At 35.8% G+C, this 21,940-nt stretch overlaps 1 protein-coding gene across 1 annotated transcript in view; it reads right to left on the reverse strand.

The window, feature by feature from the left end:
• KPNA3 (karyopherin subunit alpha 3) overlaps positions 1-21,940 on the reverse strand; it is a 92,772-nt gene that overhangs the window by 19,051 nt on the left and 51,781 nt on the right. Inside the window, exons 3-10 of the mRNA XM_046664520.1 lie at positions 9,234-9,323; positions 9,015-9,044; positions 8,876-8,928; positions 8,643-8,738; positions 5,364-5,449; positions 3,229-3,315; positions 2,695-2,864; positions 1,446-1,490 (exon numbers count right to left, since the gene is read on the reverse strand). Coding sequence (XP_046520476.1) covers positions 1,446-1,490; positions 2,695-2,864; positions 3,229-3,315; positions 5,364-5,449; positions 8,643-8,738; positions 8,876-8,928; positions 9,015-9,044; positions 9,234-9,323 — 657 coding nt within the window. The remainder of the gene's footprint in view (positions 1-1,445; positions 1,491-2,694; positions 2,865-3,228; positions 3,316-5,363; positions 5,450-8,642; positions 8,739-8,875; positions 8,929-9,014; positions 9,045-9,233; positions 9,324-21,940) is intronic.

A 21,940-nucleotide genomic window follows, 5' to 3' on the forward strand; every position in this document is an offset into this window, starting at 1 on the left:
TGGCTTCAGTGGAATAATCTGCGAGCGTTTGTTTAACTTGACAACTAACCTACAACCACAGCACTCTGCCATTTTAATATCTTGCCTTTCAAATAAACACGACCAAGGGATGAGAGGAGAAGATTTTATTTGCCTATAATCAATTCCATAATGTCCTGGGGGAAAAGTTTTGATGGAAATAACAGACATTTTGCTTATTTCCCTTTTATTCTTGGCTGTCAGAAAGCTTAGACCTAAATTTAGCATTCAATAGCAAGGAATATACTTTTTTGTATAATTTTACCTCCTCCCTGTTTCTTTTAAGGTATTTATTACTTTATACATCTTTTGCTAAGTCATTTTTATATCCAGTCCAAAAACAGGATAGTATATAACTAAACAGGTTTCACTTAAGTTTTATGACATTTCAGGCTAATATGTCACCAAAAAAAGCTACTTAAATAACCTTTAAAAGATTCCTTCCCAATAGCTTAAAGTCCTAAAATGAACTAGAGAAATGTGGTTTAATATTCATGTATGAATTATACTGCCTCTCAAGAAATGTTAGCAAAGATGTATTTTCTTCATCCTGATGATAAACCACACATAATTCTAGCATACACACACACAGCTACATATTATGTGTATGTGTAAATACAGGATTATAAAAACAGACAGAAATCTTAGTTGGAACAACAGAAGCCAGATCAATGCTAGATCAATGCTAGAATCAATTCTAGATTCACTGAAATTTATCCATTGTTTTACTCCACGGAAGAACATTTTTGCCTTGCTACATTTAGGAGAATTTTCAGACTGCCTAATAAAAAAATTTTCCGGAACACAAATAGTAAATGCCTAACTGAACCTCATGTAATGCACGAATCATCTAAAAATGCCTTCGCATTTAAAACTATACTTGATATTCTTCAGTACTGTACATCAAAAAGTTGTAGCCTAGGAGGCAGGGTGGTTTCATGGAAAGTATACAAGATCTGTCATCAGAAGATCTCAGTTTTGAATTCTGACTTTGATCCTTACCAGCTCTGCAACTTTGGATAAGTCATTTAATCTTCCCCTGAGGCTCAGTTTCTTATTCTGTAAAATGGGGACAATAATATCTAGCCTACCTATTATAAGAATGAAATGAGATCAAAAAAAATAAAGGTGCTTTATAAAGTTTTGCCACTTTATAATATTAATACTTAAAAACACTACTAATAATGATACAGATAAATAAATTTCATATGTGATAATTTCTCTTAAGTTAGCATTTTTGCTGTTTGGATGATTTAAGATATAAACTTAATTTAACCTTAAGCCTATTTCTGAAAAGTACTTATACATTGTGGGAGCTTGACAAGTTAATAAGATATCCACTGACCTTTACTAAGAGCCTAAAGAATAAATAACCCTCCCAGTGCCATCAAGAGCAAAATCCCAAATCTAAGCTCTGCTTTACTTACGTTTATGTCCGTATGGTATATGAGGACACATAATGCTGGCAAAATCTGAGGAAAGAAGATAAACAATAAGTAACACTAGAGTTGATGAATATATATTTCTAACTGTGATACAAAACGCAGTGAACACTATTTGCAGGGCAAGAATGACATTAAATTTGTTTGAATCTCCATCAAGAAAATAAAAATCTGATAAGTTCAATCTGAAAAACCAAAAACATTTTTCAGACGTCCAATGAAAACATCCAAATAAATCTGGCAGAGATTAACGTGCCTTAAAGAAAAAAACATTTGTTTTTAATAACCTCCTTTATGACATATAATGTCAAGTGCAAAGAATGGAGATGCAAGTATAAAAGTATAGTAATTAAAAAAAGCTATTCTTAAAACTGCCATCATTGTCTTACTTACCTTCTTTAAGTAAAATATGATTTTACTTAATAAGCTACTTGAGTCAAATTAAAGTTTCTGACTTCAGATCTAGTCAATAAAATTATAACCAGCACAAAGAATAAAGTTTGTTGAATTCAGACCTTACAGATATTTTTTTTAATCTGGGAGAAGGGGAGAAGGGGTGGGGAGAATCACACTAAGTACCCTTTCCCTAACAGCAAAAGGTAGCAGAAGCTGATGAAGGATGTCAATTATAAAGATTCATAGTCAACATTTTCTATGCAGTCAAGTGATTAAAAGTTACATAGGATTTTTAAAAACTTAAAATACTCAGATCCATTTACAAATCAGATGTAAACAGAAGTTTTTACTTTAATTTGTAGATTTAACACAAAGTATGTCACACATTTAAGAACACTAATTTTGTCAGAAATCATGGGAAATTTCTATTGGATTTAATGCAAATTCACTCAAGAATATTTGCATATAAGTAGACTAGTTTTATCTGTAGTAATCCCTTATTTTTTAGTGTTAAACCAACAATACAATGCAGTAAATAAAACTCTGAGATTTTATTATTTTCTCTTTTGTATTTTTGTTTGAATCACTTATGTTCTCCTTTTATAAAAATAGTCATTAAAAAATAAGAATTAGGGTAGACTGATACTCTTTCAGGTGCCATAAGGTACTGAACTTGTATTTCACAGGACTCAAAAATTAAATATGACATGTTAGTTAAAAAAAAATCTCATACCTGCAATGAAATCAGTATATGCATTATTTCATTCCCTGTGCATGAAAATCTAAAGCATAAACATAGGGAAAATATACCATCTGGCCTTTGTAATTCTTCATTTACCTCCTGAACTGTCTCCATAGGCGGTGGGGGGTCCTTATTCCTGCAGAGATTGACAATGACCCATGTGACGTTCCGAAGGAAGGTGATGGGAATGGAAGGATTGATGAAGGACAGAAGAGGTTTGACAACTCCCAGTGATATGACATAATCTCTACATTGAGGACCATCACCTACAGAAATGAAAATTGTATTTAAAAAAAAATTACATTCAGGATGAGAAAGTCTGAAATGTATGCAATGGCTCATGTTGGGACACTGATGTTCTATGTTTCCTCACCATTAGTCAAGGACATCAAGTATTGCTGTTTCTCCAGATTTTGATTTGGGAAACACAAATTTAACCTACCAATCCTGATAGCAAATTGCATCACTGTTTCAAAGAGATACCATCTTAAGTTAGTATTTATGAGGCAAGAAGATAGTCAACTGATATTAAAATTAGAGGAAACATAGTATGTAATGGCTATGCCAATGCAGGAAAAAAGTTAATTAAGTATCTTAATTGGAGTTTTTTCAAACCTAAATGCAACTTACCTATAATGTTTCCCAAAGCCCATACTGCTTGTTCACAAACATTCTGATGTGGTGAATGGAGAAGTCTCAGAAAAAGAGGTACGGCATCTATAATAAACAAAAATGATTATTTATACTGCCAAGTGTTGAAGAGTTTATAGATTTCAGCCTAAATAAGTTGATAAAATATACAGAGCCTGGCACACTGTAGTTGCTGAATCATAGTTCACTGAATATATAAACATGGCAAATATCTTTACCTTAAAAATAATCAATTTTAGTATTTTCTACTAGTAATATCTGAGTAACATGCCTATTGACAGTATCTAAAAGTGACTATTATGTCATAATTAAAAGACAACAGAAGCATGAAATTTTTCCTATAATGTATTAAAAAACAAAGAGTTCCTACTCCAAACACGTAACCTTAGAATTCTATAATACTTTAGTTAACGTGATCCTAATTGGTGATATGAGATTAACTAAGGAACTGATTATTCCCATCTCAGGCCCACCTTATATTTTAAAATAACTTAATCTTATAATCCTTACTCTTTACATAACTTACAGCTTGGCCCAAATTCTAAAACACTGGTATCATTCCCATTCCAGGTCAGAAACTGAACATAAGGTAGATCACTTTTTCTTAAATTTCAGTAAACTGTGACCACCTCTAGGATCTTTTGCCGTATCTCTGCACTATTTGTATTATTTACTTAACATTTAAATCAAAATTGACTCACCCTTTTAACTGCTTTACTGAGATATAATTTACATGCAATATAATTTATTGGTTTAAGTGCATAATTCAATGGCTTTTAGTACTTATACAGAGTTGTGCAGTCATCACCACAATCTAATTTTACAAAATTTTCATTACCCCCAAAAGAAATCCCATACCCATAGCAGTCCTACTGTCCACTCCCACAGCCTTAGGCAACCATTTAATCTACTTTCTGTCTCTACAGATTTTCCTATTCTGGACATTTCATATAACTGAAATCATATAATATGTGGGGTTTTTCGTGTTTGGCTTCTTTCACTTAGTATGATTTTTTTGAAGTTCATCCATGTTATAGCATGTATCAGCACTTCATTCTTTTGTATTGCTGAATAGTATCCCACTGTATACCACATTTTGTTTATCTACTCATTAGCTAATGGATATTGGGGTTATTTCAATTTTGGGGCTATTATGAGTAATGCTGCTGCAAACATTTGTGCACAAGTCTTTGTGTGGGCACGTTTTCACATCTCTTGGTTCTACCTAGCAGTGGAACTGCTGGGTCACATGGTAATTCTATGATTAACCTTTTGATAAACTGTTTTCCAAAGAGGCTGCACCATTTTACATTCCCATCAGCAATGTATGAGGATTTCAACTAACTCATATTTATAATTTAACTAATTTTATTTATCACTTCTGTAATTATAAGACGTATCACTTACCACAAATAGAAGATAACAAAACAATTAAAAATGAAAACAAAATATTGTTATTAAATTGTACCTACTAGTCTCTATTGAAGCCCTAGTCTAAAATCTGTTCCTTTTTTGTTACAACTAATGTCTAACTGGAATCTTTCCCCTTGACATTATGAAATATCTGAAAGAAAACTGAGAGAGAACAGGAATCTCACTAGCCGTTTCCATGTAACTTAATGCTGTATCACAATACTACTCAAAATCACCATGAGTAACACCTAAAGTCAGTTAAGTGTCCCACACCTTAAGAGTACTTGGTGACATTTAGTTTTTTTCAAAGGACTTTCATCAAATTGGGTCAACACACTAACAACAGTCAGCCCATTCTGAGGTAGGCAAAATTTCAAAAACATATATGTTACAAACTAAACGACATAAGCTACTCAGAACCGTGGAAGTATTAAAAACAAAAATTGTAAAACCTGTTGTTAGGGGATGATCTCTAGCCAAAAAGGTAAAACTCTATTCACTTTTTAGTAACCACAATTAAAATTACTTAATGATAGATTCATGATAGCTATCAGAAAAATATCAACCATCAAAAGTAAGTTATAAAATTCACCAGTTTAAAAATGCTACAAAATAAAATTTAGTCTTTATAACTAAATGCCACTTCCTTGCCTCTATTTAAAAAAAAAAAGTCCAGCACGTGAGGAAGTTAATTTACTTACTAGACTGCACGACAGCTTGGGTCTGTGCGGAAGTTCCTGATGCTATATTAGTTAACGCCCAAGCAGCTTCAAACTGTAACGAAGGGCTGTAAAAAACAATAAAACATCTTTAAATACATAACTAACACTTACAAATTTATGACCTGCAGATCTATATGGCTATCTTTTACCTTGTCCTGAATTTCACCTCGTTATATCCAACTGCCTATTGTATAGCTCAACCTCAATGTCTCAGTGGCTCCCAAAGTCAGTCAATATAAATCTATTTCATGTCCACTGGTAGTGACAACATGTAGCCAGTCATTATTTTCCTTGCCTTCTTCCTTTCCCACAGACGTGTGATCAATAAGTCATGTCAATTTTACCTTCCAAATATTTCTTATGTTTATAGCATCACCCCCAATATCACTGTGCCACTGAGGACCTCAGCATCTCACCTGAATCACTGCACAGGCTCTAGACTGGCCTGAAAGCTGGAACCCCATCTGACTCCAGCACACTATCTGCTTTACATACTGAAGATATTACAAGGCTGCATAATTTTACTGGAAGGGCAAGATCATTATAATTTGGAATAGTGATGGACAATCATCCAAAGAAAGTAAAAACTGAAATAGCTTTTCAAAGATGGATAAAAGATGGAAAGGCACTGAGAGCTGGAAATACAAGAAAGGCACTGAGAGCTGGAAATACAAATAAAAGTATCATGGGTAAAATGATCATGATGTGTAGAGATAACCAGGAAAAGATCAAGAGAGCTGAAGCCAAGAAGGTATGCAAAAACATAATACAGGATGAAATTGGAAGGGTAGATTATCTAAGTGTGTGTGAGTTGTGGGTGGTGTGTGTGTGTTGGGGGTGGGGGAGTAGGGCTCAAATCCCAGGCCTCAGAACTTGGGATTTATTCTACAGACATAACCAAATATAGAGTGCTACTTAAAAGAGGAGTAAAGAAAATAATGTTGGAGTCCATGGTAAGCAGAATGGATAAAAAAAGGAAAGACTGATGTAGGAGAAACCTGTTAAAAGGAAATTACCTACATTAAGGATAGATAGGTGAAAGAATATAAATTCCTTTAAGTAGAATACCAAGGTGGCAGGGAGTGTTAGTGAGCAAAACTAAGGAGAGCCAAAGGTTAGGGACTTCAGTGAAAACTATAAATATCAAAGAAAGAGAGTGAGGTTGTTAGTATCAAAAGGTTAGAGAGATCCAAGAAAGAAAAGGTTTTAAGGAGAATAAACGTCAGAGACAGAGCAAGCAGTGAGCTTAAAAAGAAGGAACAGGGCTGGCCCCATGGTGCAGCAGTTAAGTTTCCACATTATGCTTCCATGGCCCAGGGTTCGCCAGTTTACATCCCGGGTGCAGACCTACGCACCGCTTGTCAAGCCCTGCTGTGGCAGCCATCCCACATATAAAGTAGAGGAAGATGGGCACGGATGTTAGCTCAGGGGCAGTCTTCCTCAGCAAAAAGAGAAGGATTGGTGGTGGATGTTAGCTCAGGGCTAATTTTCCTCAAAACAAAAAAAAAAGATGGAACAGATGAGAAAATGGAGTAGCAGACAAGAATTACATGATGAATTTTGGTGAAAGGCAAGGAATAAGAGGGTATGAGAGGCACAGGAGAAGTAAAACGATAATAAGATCAAAGATGATGAGACAGTATATGTTGTCCCAGACCAGAAGGGCAAAGGGTTATAAAGCTAGACTAGGTGGTTTGGCAAAATACTGGAAATGAGGGCCTTAAATGAGAAAACAGAGGAGTGCAAAAATAAAATTACAAAGCCAGAGAAAGTCTTCTAAGATGTCATTTGAAAAATGAGTTAAGAGAGAAGATACAGAAAAAATTAATGAGTGCAGTAAGTAAACGATAAATGAACATTTATTCTAAGCTTGATATGGCGCAGTGCTTTGTATGTATTCTTTCCATTCCTTACAACCACCTGCATCTCATAGATGAGGTGTACCTGAGGCTCAGAAGACACTGGGGTTTTGGTTAAGAGCAAAACCTCGATTTAACCAGGGTCTATTTGGCTCCAAAGTCTACGGTCTTTTATAACACAATCTTCCACGACAAATCCTAAAGTCACATCAAAACCAATTTTTTATTTTTGCCTTGAGCGGTGATTACACAGGTCTGTACATATTTTAGCGTACTTTCCTGTATATATGCTATGTTTCACAGACACACCCACACAAATGAGTCGATGCCAAAGACTGGATGCAAAGAAAAAAAAGGAAGAAAGAAAAGTAGATCAAGAACAAAAAGGGGGCCCTGAAAGTAGGAGTACAACAAAATTTTTTTAAACAGCTGAAATAAAACTTATTTTTACTTAAATAAATCTTGTTATGTAAAATACACAGGATAGGATAAAAAAAGTGTTAAGAGATTTTGAGGGCTGGTTATGGCACACAATAGAAGCAGAAGGAAGTATTTTTAAATAATAAAAACCTGTAGTGGCAACATTTATATACCACTATTTTTATCTAGGCAACTGAAAATTCCTTAGACAACACTCAGCAAAATATCCCAAACTTTAGTCTAAATGTTCTTTAAATGCAAAATTAGCATTTGTTCTAAAATATTTTGGAGTTCAAACTTACATTCTCCCCAGTTAATTCAAACTGATGAGGTTTAACATACAGCACCCTGGGATATCTCTGAACACCAACAGAAATGGGGCCAGCACTTCAAAAGCTACCAAGTGGTGTTTTTCCCTTTCTATTCTGAAAAAGTATAACCCGCCCTCTTATTTTTCATTAGCCACAAATAAAAAGCACAACAGTGGACAACTAATCATGGTTAGAGTTCTGTTGAAGACTTTGCAGAGGATCAGTGGATCAGCTGGAATATTCCCAGGGCAAGAAAGAGCTACTCAGTTCTGGAAACCATTCATGTTAACTCAGTCATGAGGTTAATCTATATATAGACTCATAAGCAAAGAGTGACTCAAACAGCATTTGGGTTATTTTTAAATATTACTAAAAAACCCCCCAAAAAACCAAAACTAACAAAGACTATAAATATTTGAGATAAGTCAGAATGGGCAATAAACAGCAGCTAAAATTTTCCTAGAAAATATACACACACTTCATAAAATTAAAAAGAGAGGCACTTTAGGTCTGCTGAATAAGATGAGAAAATAAGAAAATTACATACATTTCATGACAAATGAAAAACATAATAAAGACAAAACCAAAATGAACTCATTGGTTAAATAACAATCCTAAATTTTCAGTTAACTGAAATAAAGTAAACAGGGAGTCAAATTTATACTTACTTATCATCTCTTTCTAGACATTTGACTAGAATTGGTAAAATTCCAGATTTTATTAGGTCATCAATTGGTGGGTTTCTGTCACTGGATAATAGCTTTCTAGAAAAAGAAATATAAGAAATAAATTGCTGTAATTTTCAAACTATGATAAGAAATAACAATGCACCACTTCTAGACCATCAGTGAAGACACCCTAGGTATGCCGTAACTCTCTCTCTGGACAAATCAGTCCTTACCTCGCAGCCTGGACAGCACTCAACTGGACCACTGGGTTATCACTTGTGGCATTCTGCAACACCAAATGTAAATTTCAGAAATTAAAAAGAAAATCAATTTCAAATACTTCAAAAGGAGAATATTAAATTAATAACATACCTGCAATATAGCTTCTAGTGTTACATTTTGCTTAAAAAGAAAAAAAGATAGTTCAGCAAAGAATTTATTAGCAAAATTACATTTATTAGTCTATTTACTAAAGCTAAGAGTTAATATACCTTCAGTATCAATGTACAATTGGTCTTAGATTAAAAAGGAAGTTCTCTGGTTATTATAAAAATTATTTTAAAAACATTTTATAAGAACAAGGTAACTTACTGCTTTAAAGTCAGCATCAACATCTGAATCTTCTAAACTTTCTTCTTGGGGAACATTTCTTTTTTTCAGTAAATGTTCATCTCTTTTGTTCTGAAAGGCAACCAATTAATAGGAAGTCATGAAGGCTGCTGTTAAAAAATCTATAAAAATTACTTCAACTTTATCAGGCAACAAAAACTGAATCTCTACATAAGGATAATATGAATTAAATGTGCATAACTGCGAACCAATGACAGGTCACATTCTAGATCTAGTAACAAAATTAACTGGTTTATAGTCCGACTTTCACACACACACATACTATTTATTAAGCACCAACTTTTTGACCAATACTGTACCTCCCAACCTTTAGTGAAGATTTAAATTGGGGAATCATTATTATTATAAACGTCCAGCAAACATATTTCAAATAGTAGGCTAGCTTTCATGTACTTATTGCTAAGGTTGCCTGAAGCAATTTATTAAATAGTCCAGCCTAAGGGGAAAGAGTTCAATGCTCAAACGTTAAGTCTGTATCCTTGTTGAGAGTGTGGGGAATGGGAATTCATTAGCATAAGTGTCACCTACTTGCCTTCATCTCAGATTTAAACTTTTGCTATCTGGCTTTTACAAGAATTCTCTACTAGCAAATATAGGTCTACATTTTAGGAGATTTCAACTGTTTGTAATGGCAACCTGTGCCATGTCACATAATATATAACTTTGAGCAAATCACCAATTTTCTCTAAGTTTTTAGTTTGTCTATAGAACTAAGTCAAAATAAATTAAAGACTGACTAAAGGATTTCCAAGATTCTTTTTAACTTAAAACTTCAAAGGGTATACTAACTAGTTTTGAATACAATATTTATAAAAGTGATTATAATAGAAAATTATTAAAGAGGTATTAATATTGATGTTAAAATTCAGATCAAATAGCAAGTTAAAACTAGAAATATATATTTGAAGCTTACTGACTTGTCTGCATGACATCTACTTTTGTGCCATGTATAAGCAAGCAAGTTTAAACAAATTGATATTTATATATATGCTAACCATTAGAATACTTATATCACACAGCATACTTCTTCAGTAACTATTCAAATAATCATCTCTACATTATTTTTTAATTAACACACCTCACAAATACTAAAATCCATGCACTGATATTTTATAGTATCAAGTGGCTCCCCACAAGATATTTATTTACAGCGGGAAAACTCGGCAGAGAGCATCTTGACCAAGCAACAAAGGTTATTATCACAAGTAAAGGACAAATGAACATTGTGTGCCTTCTGGTCTGATGCACCAAGAAAACAATACCACTTCTGTGACATTCCTGACCAAAGTAATAACAACAAACAACAACCTGAGAAAAGTCAGACAAATCCAAACCTGCCATTCTACAAAAACTAGCCTGGTGCCAGCCCTGATGGCGTAGTGGTTAAAGTTGGGAGCTCACTGCTTCAGCAGCCCAGGGTTTGCTTCCTGGTCACTGAACCCCACCACCCCCGTCTGTCAGTTGCCATGCTGTGGTGGCAGCTCACAGAGAAGAGAACTAGAATGACTCACCACTATGATATACGACTACGTACTGGGGCTTTGGGGAGGAGGAAAAAAAAAAAAAGGAAGATGGCAACAGATGTTAGCTCAGGGTGAACCTTCCTGTGGGGAAGAAAAAAAGTGGAAAATTGAGTCCATCAGGTACCTGCTTTGAAAAAAAAGAAAAAAACCCCACAAAAAACCTAGTCTGTACTCTTCAAAAACGCAGTCATGAAAGATAAAGACTGAGGAACTGTCACACTGAAGGAGACTAAAGACACATGACAAATGGAAGGTCTAATCCTAGAATGGATCTTGGATTTATAAAGCACATTATTGGGAACAACCAGCAAAACATGAGTTGGGCCTATGAATTAGGTAGCAGAAATTTACAGATGTTAATTTGACAAATGCACTGTGGAAAGTGTATGTTTTTATGAAATAAGAACTGATGTATTAGGGTAATGGGGCACCATGCCTGCAACTTAGGCAGGGAAAAAAATGTTAGTTGAAGGAAAAAAAAATATATATATATATATGTCAGAGAGAAAGAGCAAGAATAAGGCAAATATGGAAAAATGCTAAGAATCAAGGAAGCTGGGTGCTGAGTGAAGGATGTACAGTGTTTTTCGTACTCTTCTTGCAACTTAATTTCAGACTGCAAGTCTAAAGTTGTTTCAAAATTTTAAAAAAATCTATGCATTGTACATCGTGATTTGTAACACAGTTAACTTAAAAATCATATTATATGGTAATTTTTAAGATCTCTTGGAATTTAATCCATTTTAAAAGTTTATCTATCAATAGATAAAACAAAAACTATTCTAACCCTGATCCCACTCTATTTCCATTCTCTGTGTCCTCCACCTTTTCCAGAGACTGAAACAATCAAGCTTCCAAAGGTCTTTTAGGAATCTTACTCCCTCCACTCCTCCTACTCTCCCAGGTATTTCAGGCATAAAAGCAATAGGAAGCATAAATACAACTAAAGCCTCCTATGCACACAGATGCCCAACCTGGGGACGGCCATTTGATCGCTATATGTGATGTTTGCTGTGTTTTTTTGGTTAGGAAGTTTCTTTCTATTCCTAATTTGCTAAGATTTGTTTTCTTTTATCTTTTTAAGCTACAAATAAATGATTAATTTTATTAAATGGTGCTTTTTTTGCATCTATTGAAATGGACATATAATTTTCTTCTTTCATCTGTAAATGTGGTAAATTAATTGATTTTCCAATGTTAAACTTAGAATCTTGCAATGTTAAACTTACAACTTTTTAAGTCCTGGGATAAACCTTTCTTGGAATTTTTAAAAAATATATTCATTACTAGATTCAATTTACTAATACTTTATTTAGGACTTTTCTCACCTATGTTCATAAGTAAAACTGGCTTATAAGCATCTTTTCTCACACTGTCTTGGCTTGGTTCTTGGTGTCATGGTTTTGCTAGTCTCATAAAAGGAGTTGGAAAGTGTTCCCTCTTTACCTTCCCTGAAATCATTTACTAAGACTGAAATTATCTGTTCCTTGAATGTTTGCTGGAGTTCCATTTGTAAGGTTACTTTTTCTTTCTTGGGGCGGTGGGACAGGTTAAATTTTTAGCTACTGATATAATTTCTTTACTTATTTTTAGATCTATTCAGGTTTTTCACTTCTTAAGTTAGCTGGATAAATTATTTTTATTTTTTTCCACTGGGAAATTGTTTATTTCACCTAAGGTTTCAAATTTATCAGCATAAAATTGCTCATATTCAAGTTGTGGTAGAGTGTTTGCAAAAATGGCTAGAATTCCCCTTCCCATATCTCTGTCTCTGGATAGTCCAGTCCTGCATTGACTCTAGGTGAGGCTGTGGGTCTTGCTTTGGCAAGGGGAAATTAAGCAAATGGACTTGAAAAGTGCTCACACATCCAAGCATGTCCTCTCTTGCTGCTTTTACAATTCTAAAACCACCATCTGAACAACACTGAGCCGGCCTGCTGGACGATGAGGCTATGTGGAGGACAACCAAGATCTGAGCCAACACCCAGAAACTTGTGTGAGACCATCTTAGATCACCTAGTCACCAACTAACCCATCAGGCGACCAGAGATGAATGAGGGAGCCTAGCAGAGATCAGCTGAACTGGCCCAGACCAGAAGAACCACTCTGCCAACCCACAGAATTGTGAGCTGAATAAAATCGCTATTGTTTTAAGTTACTTAGTTTTGAAGTGGTTTATTATGCAGCAAAAATTAAGTGATATACTAATATTCTAAAACTTATGCTATATTTAAAGTAATATGCCTTTTAAATTCTATTATTTGTTCTCTCTACTTGCTATAAATTTCTCTTGTGAAGTACCACTTTAACTGTATTCCACATGGAATATTTTTCCTATTGTTCATTTCTAGGTATTTCTAACTTTCATTAGGATTCCTTTGATGTCCAAGGTATTTAGAAATGCTCAATTTTTTTTCACAATTATCAGGTTTTTGTAAATTTTTCTTTTTTAAATATTTATTTATTTAACTTTTTTTTTTTTGAGGAAGATTATCCCTGAGCTAACATCTGCCACAAATTCTCCTCTTTTAGCTGAGGAAGATGGGCCCTGAGCTAATGTCCGTGCCCATCTTCCTCTATTTTACGTGGGACGCCTACCACAGCATGGCCTGAAAAGCAGTGTGTAGGTCTGCACCGGGGATCCGAACCGGTGAGAACCCCGGGCTGCCAAATCAGAACGTGTGAACTTAACTACTGTGCCACTGGGCCGGCCCCACATTCTTGTAAATTTCTTCTTCACTGATTTCTAATTTAACTGTACTGCGATCAGAGATCATAGTCTGTGCAACACTCTGAAATTAGCTAACGTTTGCTTTATACAGGTTCCTGAACTTTCGTGGTCTACAGCATAGGACAAAGGAAATACCTAACAGTTTCCTTTATCAAGTAGTTAGGTCCAAACACCTTAATAGTCATTTGGGGCAAAAAACCCCATAAACTAAAGAACAATTATTTCACTCTTACACAAAATATGTGATTAAAGGGAATGCAGTGTGATCTAATGTTTATATTGTGAATTACCTCAAAATCTAATAGTTCTGTGGTATCTGAGAGATGTTACATGTCACTGTGTTTCCCTCAAAAATTTATAACATCTCAAGGTGTTCCTTTGAGTTCATAATGGAGCCCCGTGGTACTTCAGTACATAGTTTGGCAATTACAGCTTTATATTATCACCAAACCAATTTTCAAATATGCACAGGGTTTAATACATGTGTGTTAGATAACACTTGCAAATTAAGTTATTTACCTTTTATATCTCCTATTAATTGGTGTGTTTATTACTGACAAGAAAATCTCCCACAATGACTATGTCTTTGATAAATTTCTCCCTGTAATTTTGTCAATTTTTGCGTTATTAGGCATACACAAGTTGAGTTCTTAGCTTATTAGAAAATTGTTTCTTTTCTCAAAAAATTAAGTAACGACCCACATATTTGAATTGAAAACATCCTAACATAGGCCAAAATATCCTAGGGTGTGAAAATCACCCTTTACTTTTAACAAAAAATATGTACAAGCTAAGGAAAGATAATCCCTAGGCAGGTTTGTGGTGATTTTATTAATCATTAAATAAGGCTCCATCAAAACCAATAACTTAAACCCCTTTTGCCTGACAACCTAGAGATTTTTATCCTCCTAGAGATTGTACTACAATAAATTCAGCATCTATAAAAGGTATCTCTTTCTTTTGTCAAGTGGGACGGGAGCTCAGAGGATATGGGAACTAGTCTAGTTTCAACATCCCTCTTATCTCCAAACACATAGACAGGTTAGATCCATTTCTTTTCCTTTAAAAAGCCATTATTAATCTATTATCCCATGTATGTATTTAATCCTTTTCAGAGCTTCTGTTTGCTGACTATTTGGTTGAATCACATGGAATTTGTAAGTAAAAAGGTTAATGATGGGCAATTTCTTATGACTCAACCTAATATCTTTTGAGTTAACAAATTCTGTTATTAATCTCTATATAAAAGTTTTTCTTTTTCATTCCCAAATTTCTCTTTCCATCTTGAAAAAGTGACTTGCAATTCTATACCTAAATTTGTGGAAGAAGTCAGCAGTCACTTATACATGTTATGAAAAGGATAGACAATTATCAGCCCCATTTCAAACGTGAAATAAGTAATTAAATGTTTTTATCCAGCAATACCTCATTGTCTTAAACCCTTACCCAGTTTTAGTTGCTATAAAATTTAAATCTTTATTTTACAGATGAGTAAATGGGGACACAGAGAACCCAGCTAAATTAAATTATAAATCTAGGAAATATCAGTTAAGATTGAACCCAGGTTGTGGCTACAGAGACTGTTTCTTAAATACGTTCTACTGCTTGCTTTTCTTTAGAAGTAGCCCAACTCTGGTTGTATCTAAATGCTTCTAAAGAGGTAGGAAAAAATGCTCACAAGATAGACCCTTCCCTCCAATATTAACATTTATCAAGTGACACTACTGCTAGGTGGTTACATGGATATTTAGCCACAAGTTTTATATGTAATAGTTACATTTTGAGCACTCTACTCAGTGTTATACTTTAATTAAAAAAAAAATTACTGGTTCATCAATCATGTAAAAATCTGACAACCTAACATAAATTACTTTCTTGCAGGCTAACTTAACTGATCAAACGGTTTTTTTTTGGATGCTAATTTACTAATTTGGGTTCTTTGCAATTGAAATTTTTATGGAGATAACTGTAAATTCATACACAACTGTACGAAATAATGCAGAAATCCCTTGTATACTTTGCCCAGGTTTGCCCAACAGTAACATCTTGCAAAACTATTGTATAATATCATAACCAGGACATTGATATTGATACGATACAATCCACTGATCTTATTCAGATTTCCTATTTTAATTGCATTTATGTGTATTAAATTCTATACAATTCTATCACCTGTAAAGGTTTTTGTATCCACCATTACACTCAAGACACTGAACAGTTCCAAAAACGAAAGATGCTCTCCTGTTGCCGTTTTATAAGCAAACCACCTCCCTCTCACTTCTCTGTCCCCATAATCTAAGCCCTGGCAACTACTAATCTGTCCTCCATTTCTAACATTTTATCATTTCAAAAACGTTACATAAATGGAATGCTGTAGTAGATAACTTTTTTGTGATGGGCTTTTTTTGCCCAGCATAACTCCCTGGAAATTCATAAAGCTGTTGCTTCTATCAATAGTTTGTCCCTTTTTATTGCTGAGTGGTATTTCATGGTATGGACATACCACAGTTTAACCATCTACCCTTTAAAGGACATCTGGGTTGTTTCCAGGTTTTGGCTATTGGAAAATAAAGTTACTCTAAACATTTGTGTAGGGGTTTTGTATGAACACCTGTTGTCGTATCTCTGGGATAAATGCCTAGGAGTGTGACTGGTGGGTTGTATAGTAATTGCATGCTTTCCAGACCAACTGTACCATTTTACATCACCATCAGCAACACATGAGTGACCCAGTTTCTGTGCATCCTCACCAGCATTTGGTGTTGTCACTACTTATTTTAGCCATTGTGATAGATGCTTTAGTTGGTTTTAATCGGTATTTCCCTGACGGCTAACGGTGCATTAATAATCACCATCATAATGATGATTGCCATCTGTATATCCTCTTCAATGAAATGTCTCTTCACCTCTTTTGCCCATTTTCTAATTTGACTGTTTGCTTTTTTTATGGCTGAGCTTTAAAAGTTCATTATATTTGCTGGATACTAGTCCTATATTGGATATATGATTTTCTTCCAGTCTCTAGGTTGATCTTCATCCTCTTCTCACGGGCTTTCACAGAGCAAAATTTTTTAATTTGTTAAAGTCCAATTTTCCTTTTATGGATTAATGCTTCTGTTGTGAAGTATAAGAACTCTTTGCCTGGCTCTAGATCCTGAAGTTTTTTTCTCCATTTTTTTCCCTAAAAGTTTTACTTTTCTGCCTCATATTTAAGTCTAGGATTCATTTTGTATTTCTGCAGAAGGTGTGAAATTTAGGTTCTTCTTTTTGGGTCTACGGACATCCAACTGTTCTAGTACCATCTGTTGAAACGGCTATCCCTCCTCTACTGAATTAGCTTTGCGCCTTTACCAAAAATCAGTTGGGTGCATTTCTGTGGGCTTATTTCTGGGTTCTTTCTTCTGATCCATTGATGTATGTGTCTGTCCTTCTGCCAATACCACACAGTATTCACTACTATAGCTATTCCATAAGCCTTAATATCAGGCAGAGCAACTGTTGCTATGTTATTCTTTGTCAGGACTATTTTACCTCTTCTAGAGCCTGTGACTTTCCATATATACATTTTACAATAAGCTTGTCTATCTCTACAAAAAACCTTGCTGAGATTTTGATAGGAAATGTATCAAACCAACAAATCAATTTGAGAATAGGAATCTTTACTATGTTGACTCTTTCAATTCATGACCACAGCATATGTCTCTGCATTTATCTTATTTGATTTCTTTCATCAGCATTTTATAATATTCAGCATACAGACCCTATACATGTTTTGTTAATGTATACCAAAATACTTTTTATTTTCTTTGGAGTGACTATATATGGTATTGTGCTTTTAATACATGTTCACTGTTAGCATATATAAGATATTGACTTTGATGTGCTGATCTTGTATTATGTGACCTTGCTGAATTCACTTATTAGTTCTAGGAGCTTTTTTGTAGATTCTTGGGGATTTTATACAGACAATCATATCATCTGCAAATGGGAACAGTTTTATTTCTTCCTTTCCAAACTATAAGCCTTTTATTTCTTTTTCTCGACTTACGGCACTGGGTAGAACTTCCAGCACTATGTTGAATAAAAGCAAGGGAAGTGGACATCCTTGCCTGGTTCCCAGATCTTAGGGGGAAAGCATTCAGTCTTTCACCATTAAGTATGATAGTAACTATGGGTTTTTACAGATACTCTTTGCCAAAATGAGGTAATTCCTGCCCTATTTCTAATTTTTTGAGAGTTTTATAAGGAATGGGTGTTGGATTTTGTCAAATGCTTTTTTCATTGCTGAGGAAGATTCATCCTGAGCTAACATCTGTGCCAATCTTCCTCTATTCTGTATGTGGGTCACCTGCCACAGTACAGACGCTGACGAGTGGTGTAGGTCCACAGCCAGGATCCAAACCTGGGCCACCAAAGTGGAGCACACTGAACTTAACCACTAGGCCATGGGGCCAGCCCCTTAAATGCTTTTTTTGCGTTAACTAATAACAATCATATATTTTTCTTCTTTAGCTTGTTAATTATGGGGAATTTAGGCTATTTTAAAAGGAGATTTTTTACTAACAAGTCAAACACCTAAAACAAACACTGCATCTGATCAGTCAAATGCGGCATTTTGGTGATGTTTTTCTTTATGTCAGAACTTAACCTGCCCCATCCCCAGATCTAATGACAATAAAGTCCTACGGCATATCTGACTTATCAGTGATCAAGAGACGATTATACCAAATTTAATATAATGTGCCAAAGCTAAAAAATGCCAGTGACAAATTTTGGACTGATTTTGAACTTATGAGGCATTATTAACTTAACAAACATTTACATTGAGAAGCGTTATAGCATAAAGATAAAGAACTCAGCTATGCCATTTATTAGCTTTGTGATTTTAGGCAACTTATTTAACTTCTATGCAATTGTTTACAACAGTGTGAGATAAAACAGCAGAACAGATTTCTGTGTAAGTACTGATGCATAAAGTCCTAATTAAACAGGAAAGCTAGAGATCAAGGAGGTAAAAGAAAACCAAAAAGTTCAATCAAAAAGAGTTTGAGAGGATGGTGTCAAGATGGCAGTGTAGGCAGACTCTGAACTCACCTCGTCCCAAGGACACAACAAATTTACAACTACTCTTGGAACAATTACCCCTGAGAAACAACTGAAAACTGGATAAAAAGAACTTCCACAACAAGGGACGGTGCTGAGATGAAGAGGCAGAAATTCCTTTCTGGAGAGAAAAAAGCCAAGGTGCTTCGTGGCCAGCTGATAGGAATCCTAAGGTATGAAGGGATCTGAGCAGGGGAGAGTTACCACAATGAGCAGCTTCTGGACTCAGCACAACCGAGATAAGGGTCATAATATGTGGCTTTGCTTGCTATTAACTACAATGGGGAACACCCCAGAAAAGCTATTATATATAAGGGAAAAAAGGCCTGCTCTTAAAGGGCCCACACCTAAATTCACCCATTTCAGAAAGCAACCTAAAATCACCAGAAAGAAAGGTATACAGTCCTTTGGTGAAAAGAGACTCAGCTGATAGGCTCTGAGTGCATTTTGCTGAGAGGTGAGACCTCCCCAGGGACTGAGACATTGGCAGTAGCACTGCTGTGACCTAGTACAGGCATGCTGACACAGACATTGGCAGATGCCACTGGACTTCTTCTCCTGGCCTGTCAGCCCAGGGTCTGCCTTGTCCACTAGAGCACCAATTTAATCCATCTCAGCCAGGGCAAGCAGCCAGCCCTAGGGACCGGCCCCACCCAACTTGAAGCACTCAGGCAACTTGTGGGCCCACATAGGCAGGGTGCATGGAAACTGTGCAGCCAGGTGAGTGGGTCCACCTCTGCAGATCAGGGTGTGTGCAAGGGTCAGGCCTGCAGTGGTGAAGTGTATGGGGCCTCTGCAGTGGGGCAACCAGGTCTGCTTCAGTGGGTCAGGGAGCACAAATGGGGCAGGATTGTGTTGATGGGGTGCGTGGCCTTGCATGCAGTAGGGCTTGTCAGCTGCAGCAGACTTGTGCTTCTCAAACAGCCACATAGGGGATCAGCTCCACCCTCCAAAGCCTGAAACAATTGGGTGCTCCAACACCTGGGGCTGGCTCCACTCAGCTACAATCCTGAGAGAGCTGACAACAGTGTGGCAAGCCAGAGGCCTACAGCAATTCTAAGTCCCTGAGCCTAGCAACCAGCCATGCTGGGGGCCTACTCACTTAACAGAAAAACTGCAACAAGAATGTGCTATTAGACCTTGCAGCCAACTGGGCTGAGGCTCCCCAAACCCAACAAAATGACTGAAGGGTCCACAGGAGTCACATGCAGCTGAGCACTACAATGAGCTGGCCAGGGGACAGCCTAGCCTCCCCAGGCACCTGCAGCGAGAGTAACCCTGTCACAACAGAAAGACACAGGTAGCCCACACAGTGGACATTTCTGGAACATGTGGAACTGGTGACGAGAGGGGAGCACACTGCTGGGCCTCATAAGGCATCTTTACATAAGGCCACCTCTCCAAGATCAGGAGACGTAGCTGGCCTACCCGATACACAGATATATGCACAGAGAAAGAGGCAAAATGAGGAAACAAAGGAATACATTCTAAGTAAGGGAACAGAAAAAAAACCCAGAAAAAGAACTAAATGAAAGAGAGATAAACAATCTACCTGACAAAGAGTATAAACTAAGAGTCGTAAGGATGCTCACTGATCTTGGGAGAAGAATGGATGAACTCAGTGAGAACTTCAACAAAGAACCCGAAAATATAAAAAAGGACCAACCAGAAATGAAGAATACAATACTGGAAATGAAAAACTCATTAGGGGGACGCAAAAGCAAAGAAGATGATACAGAAGAAAGGATCAGTGAGCTGGATGAAAGACCCGGGGAAATCACCCAAGCTGAAGAGAAAAAAGAAAAAAGAAATAAAAAGAATGAGGATAGTGTAAGGGACCCCTAGGACAACATCAACTGCACTAACATCGTATTATAGGTGTTCCAGAAGGAGAAGAGGGAGACAAAGGGGCAGAAAATCTATTTGAAGAAATAATACCTGAGAACTCTCCTAACCTAAGGGAGGAAACAAACGTCCAGGTACAGAAAGCACAGAGAGTACCAAACAAGATAAGCCCAAAGAGGCCCACACAAAGACACATTCTAATTAATAATGTCAATAACTAAAAATAAAGAAAGAATCCTAAAAGCCACAAGAGAAAGGCAACAAGTTGCATATAAAGGAAACCCCGTAAGGCTATCAGCTGACTTCTCAGCGGAAACCTTACAGGCTGGAAGGGAGTGGCAAGATATATTTTAAATGTTGAAAGGAAAAAACGTATAGCCAGAATACTCTACCTGGCAAGGTTATCATTCAGAATGGAAGGAGAGATAAAGAGTTTCCAAGACGAGCAAAAACTAAAGGAGTTTATTACCAAGGAACCAGCCTTACAAGAAATGCTAAAGGGACTTATTTAAGTGGAAAAGACAAGACCACAAATAGGAATAAGAAAATTATCCAAAAAACCAAGGCAATAAAATCACTGGTAAAGGCAAATGTACAGTAAAGACAGCAGATCAACCACCTATGAAGCTAATATGAAGGTCAAATGACAAAAGTACTAAAATTATCTATTTCCGTGATAAGAGGGTAACGGATACATGTGCACAAAAAAAGAGGTTAGATATGATATCAAAAACAAAATGTGGGAGGAGGGGAGTAAAAGAGTAGAGCTTTTAGTAACAGGTCAAATTAAGAGATCATCAACTTAATATAGATTGTTATATACGTAGGTTATTATATATGAACCTCAAGGTAATCACAAATGAGAAACATATAATAAATACACAAAAAATTGAGAGAAACCCAAACATAATACCAAAGAAAGACATCAGGGGCCAGCCCTGTGGCCCAGAAAAAAAGTAATAAAATGGTAATAAGTAAATACTTACCAACAGCTACTTTAAATGTCAATGAAGTACATGCTCCAGACAAAAGACACAAGGTGGCCAACTGAATAAAAAAACAATACTGATACATATGCTGCATACAAGAGACATACTTCAGACCTAAAGACATTCACAAACAAAGCGAAGGTATGGAAAAAGATACTCCATGCAAATGGCAATGAAATCAAAGCTGGAGTAGCAATACTTATATCAGACAAAACAGACTTTAAAACAAAACTGTAACAAGAGACAAAGAAGGGCACTACATAAAGATAAAGGGGAACAATCCAACAAGAGGATATAACACTTGTAAATATCTATGCACCTAACACAAGAGCACCTAAACATATAAAGCATTAATTAATAGACATAAAAGGAGAAACAGACGGTAACACAATAATAGTAGAGGACTTTAATACTCTACTTATACCATTGGATAGATCATCCAAACAGAAGAAGGGAAACAATGGCCTTAAATGACAC

The sequence above is a fragment of the Equus quagga genome, chromosome 6, assembly GCF_021613505.1.
Source record: "Equus quagga isolate Etosha38 chromosome 6, UCLA_HA_Equagga_1.0, whole genome shotgun sequence".
In the NCBI taxonomy this organism is placed as follows: Eukaryota; Metazoa; Chordata; class Mammalia; order Perissodactyla; family Equidae; genus Equus; species Equus quagga.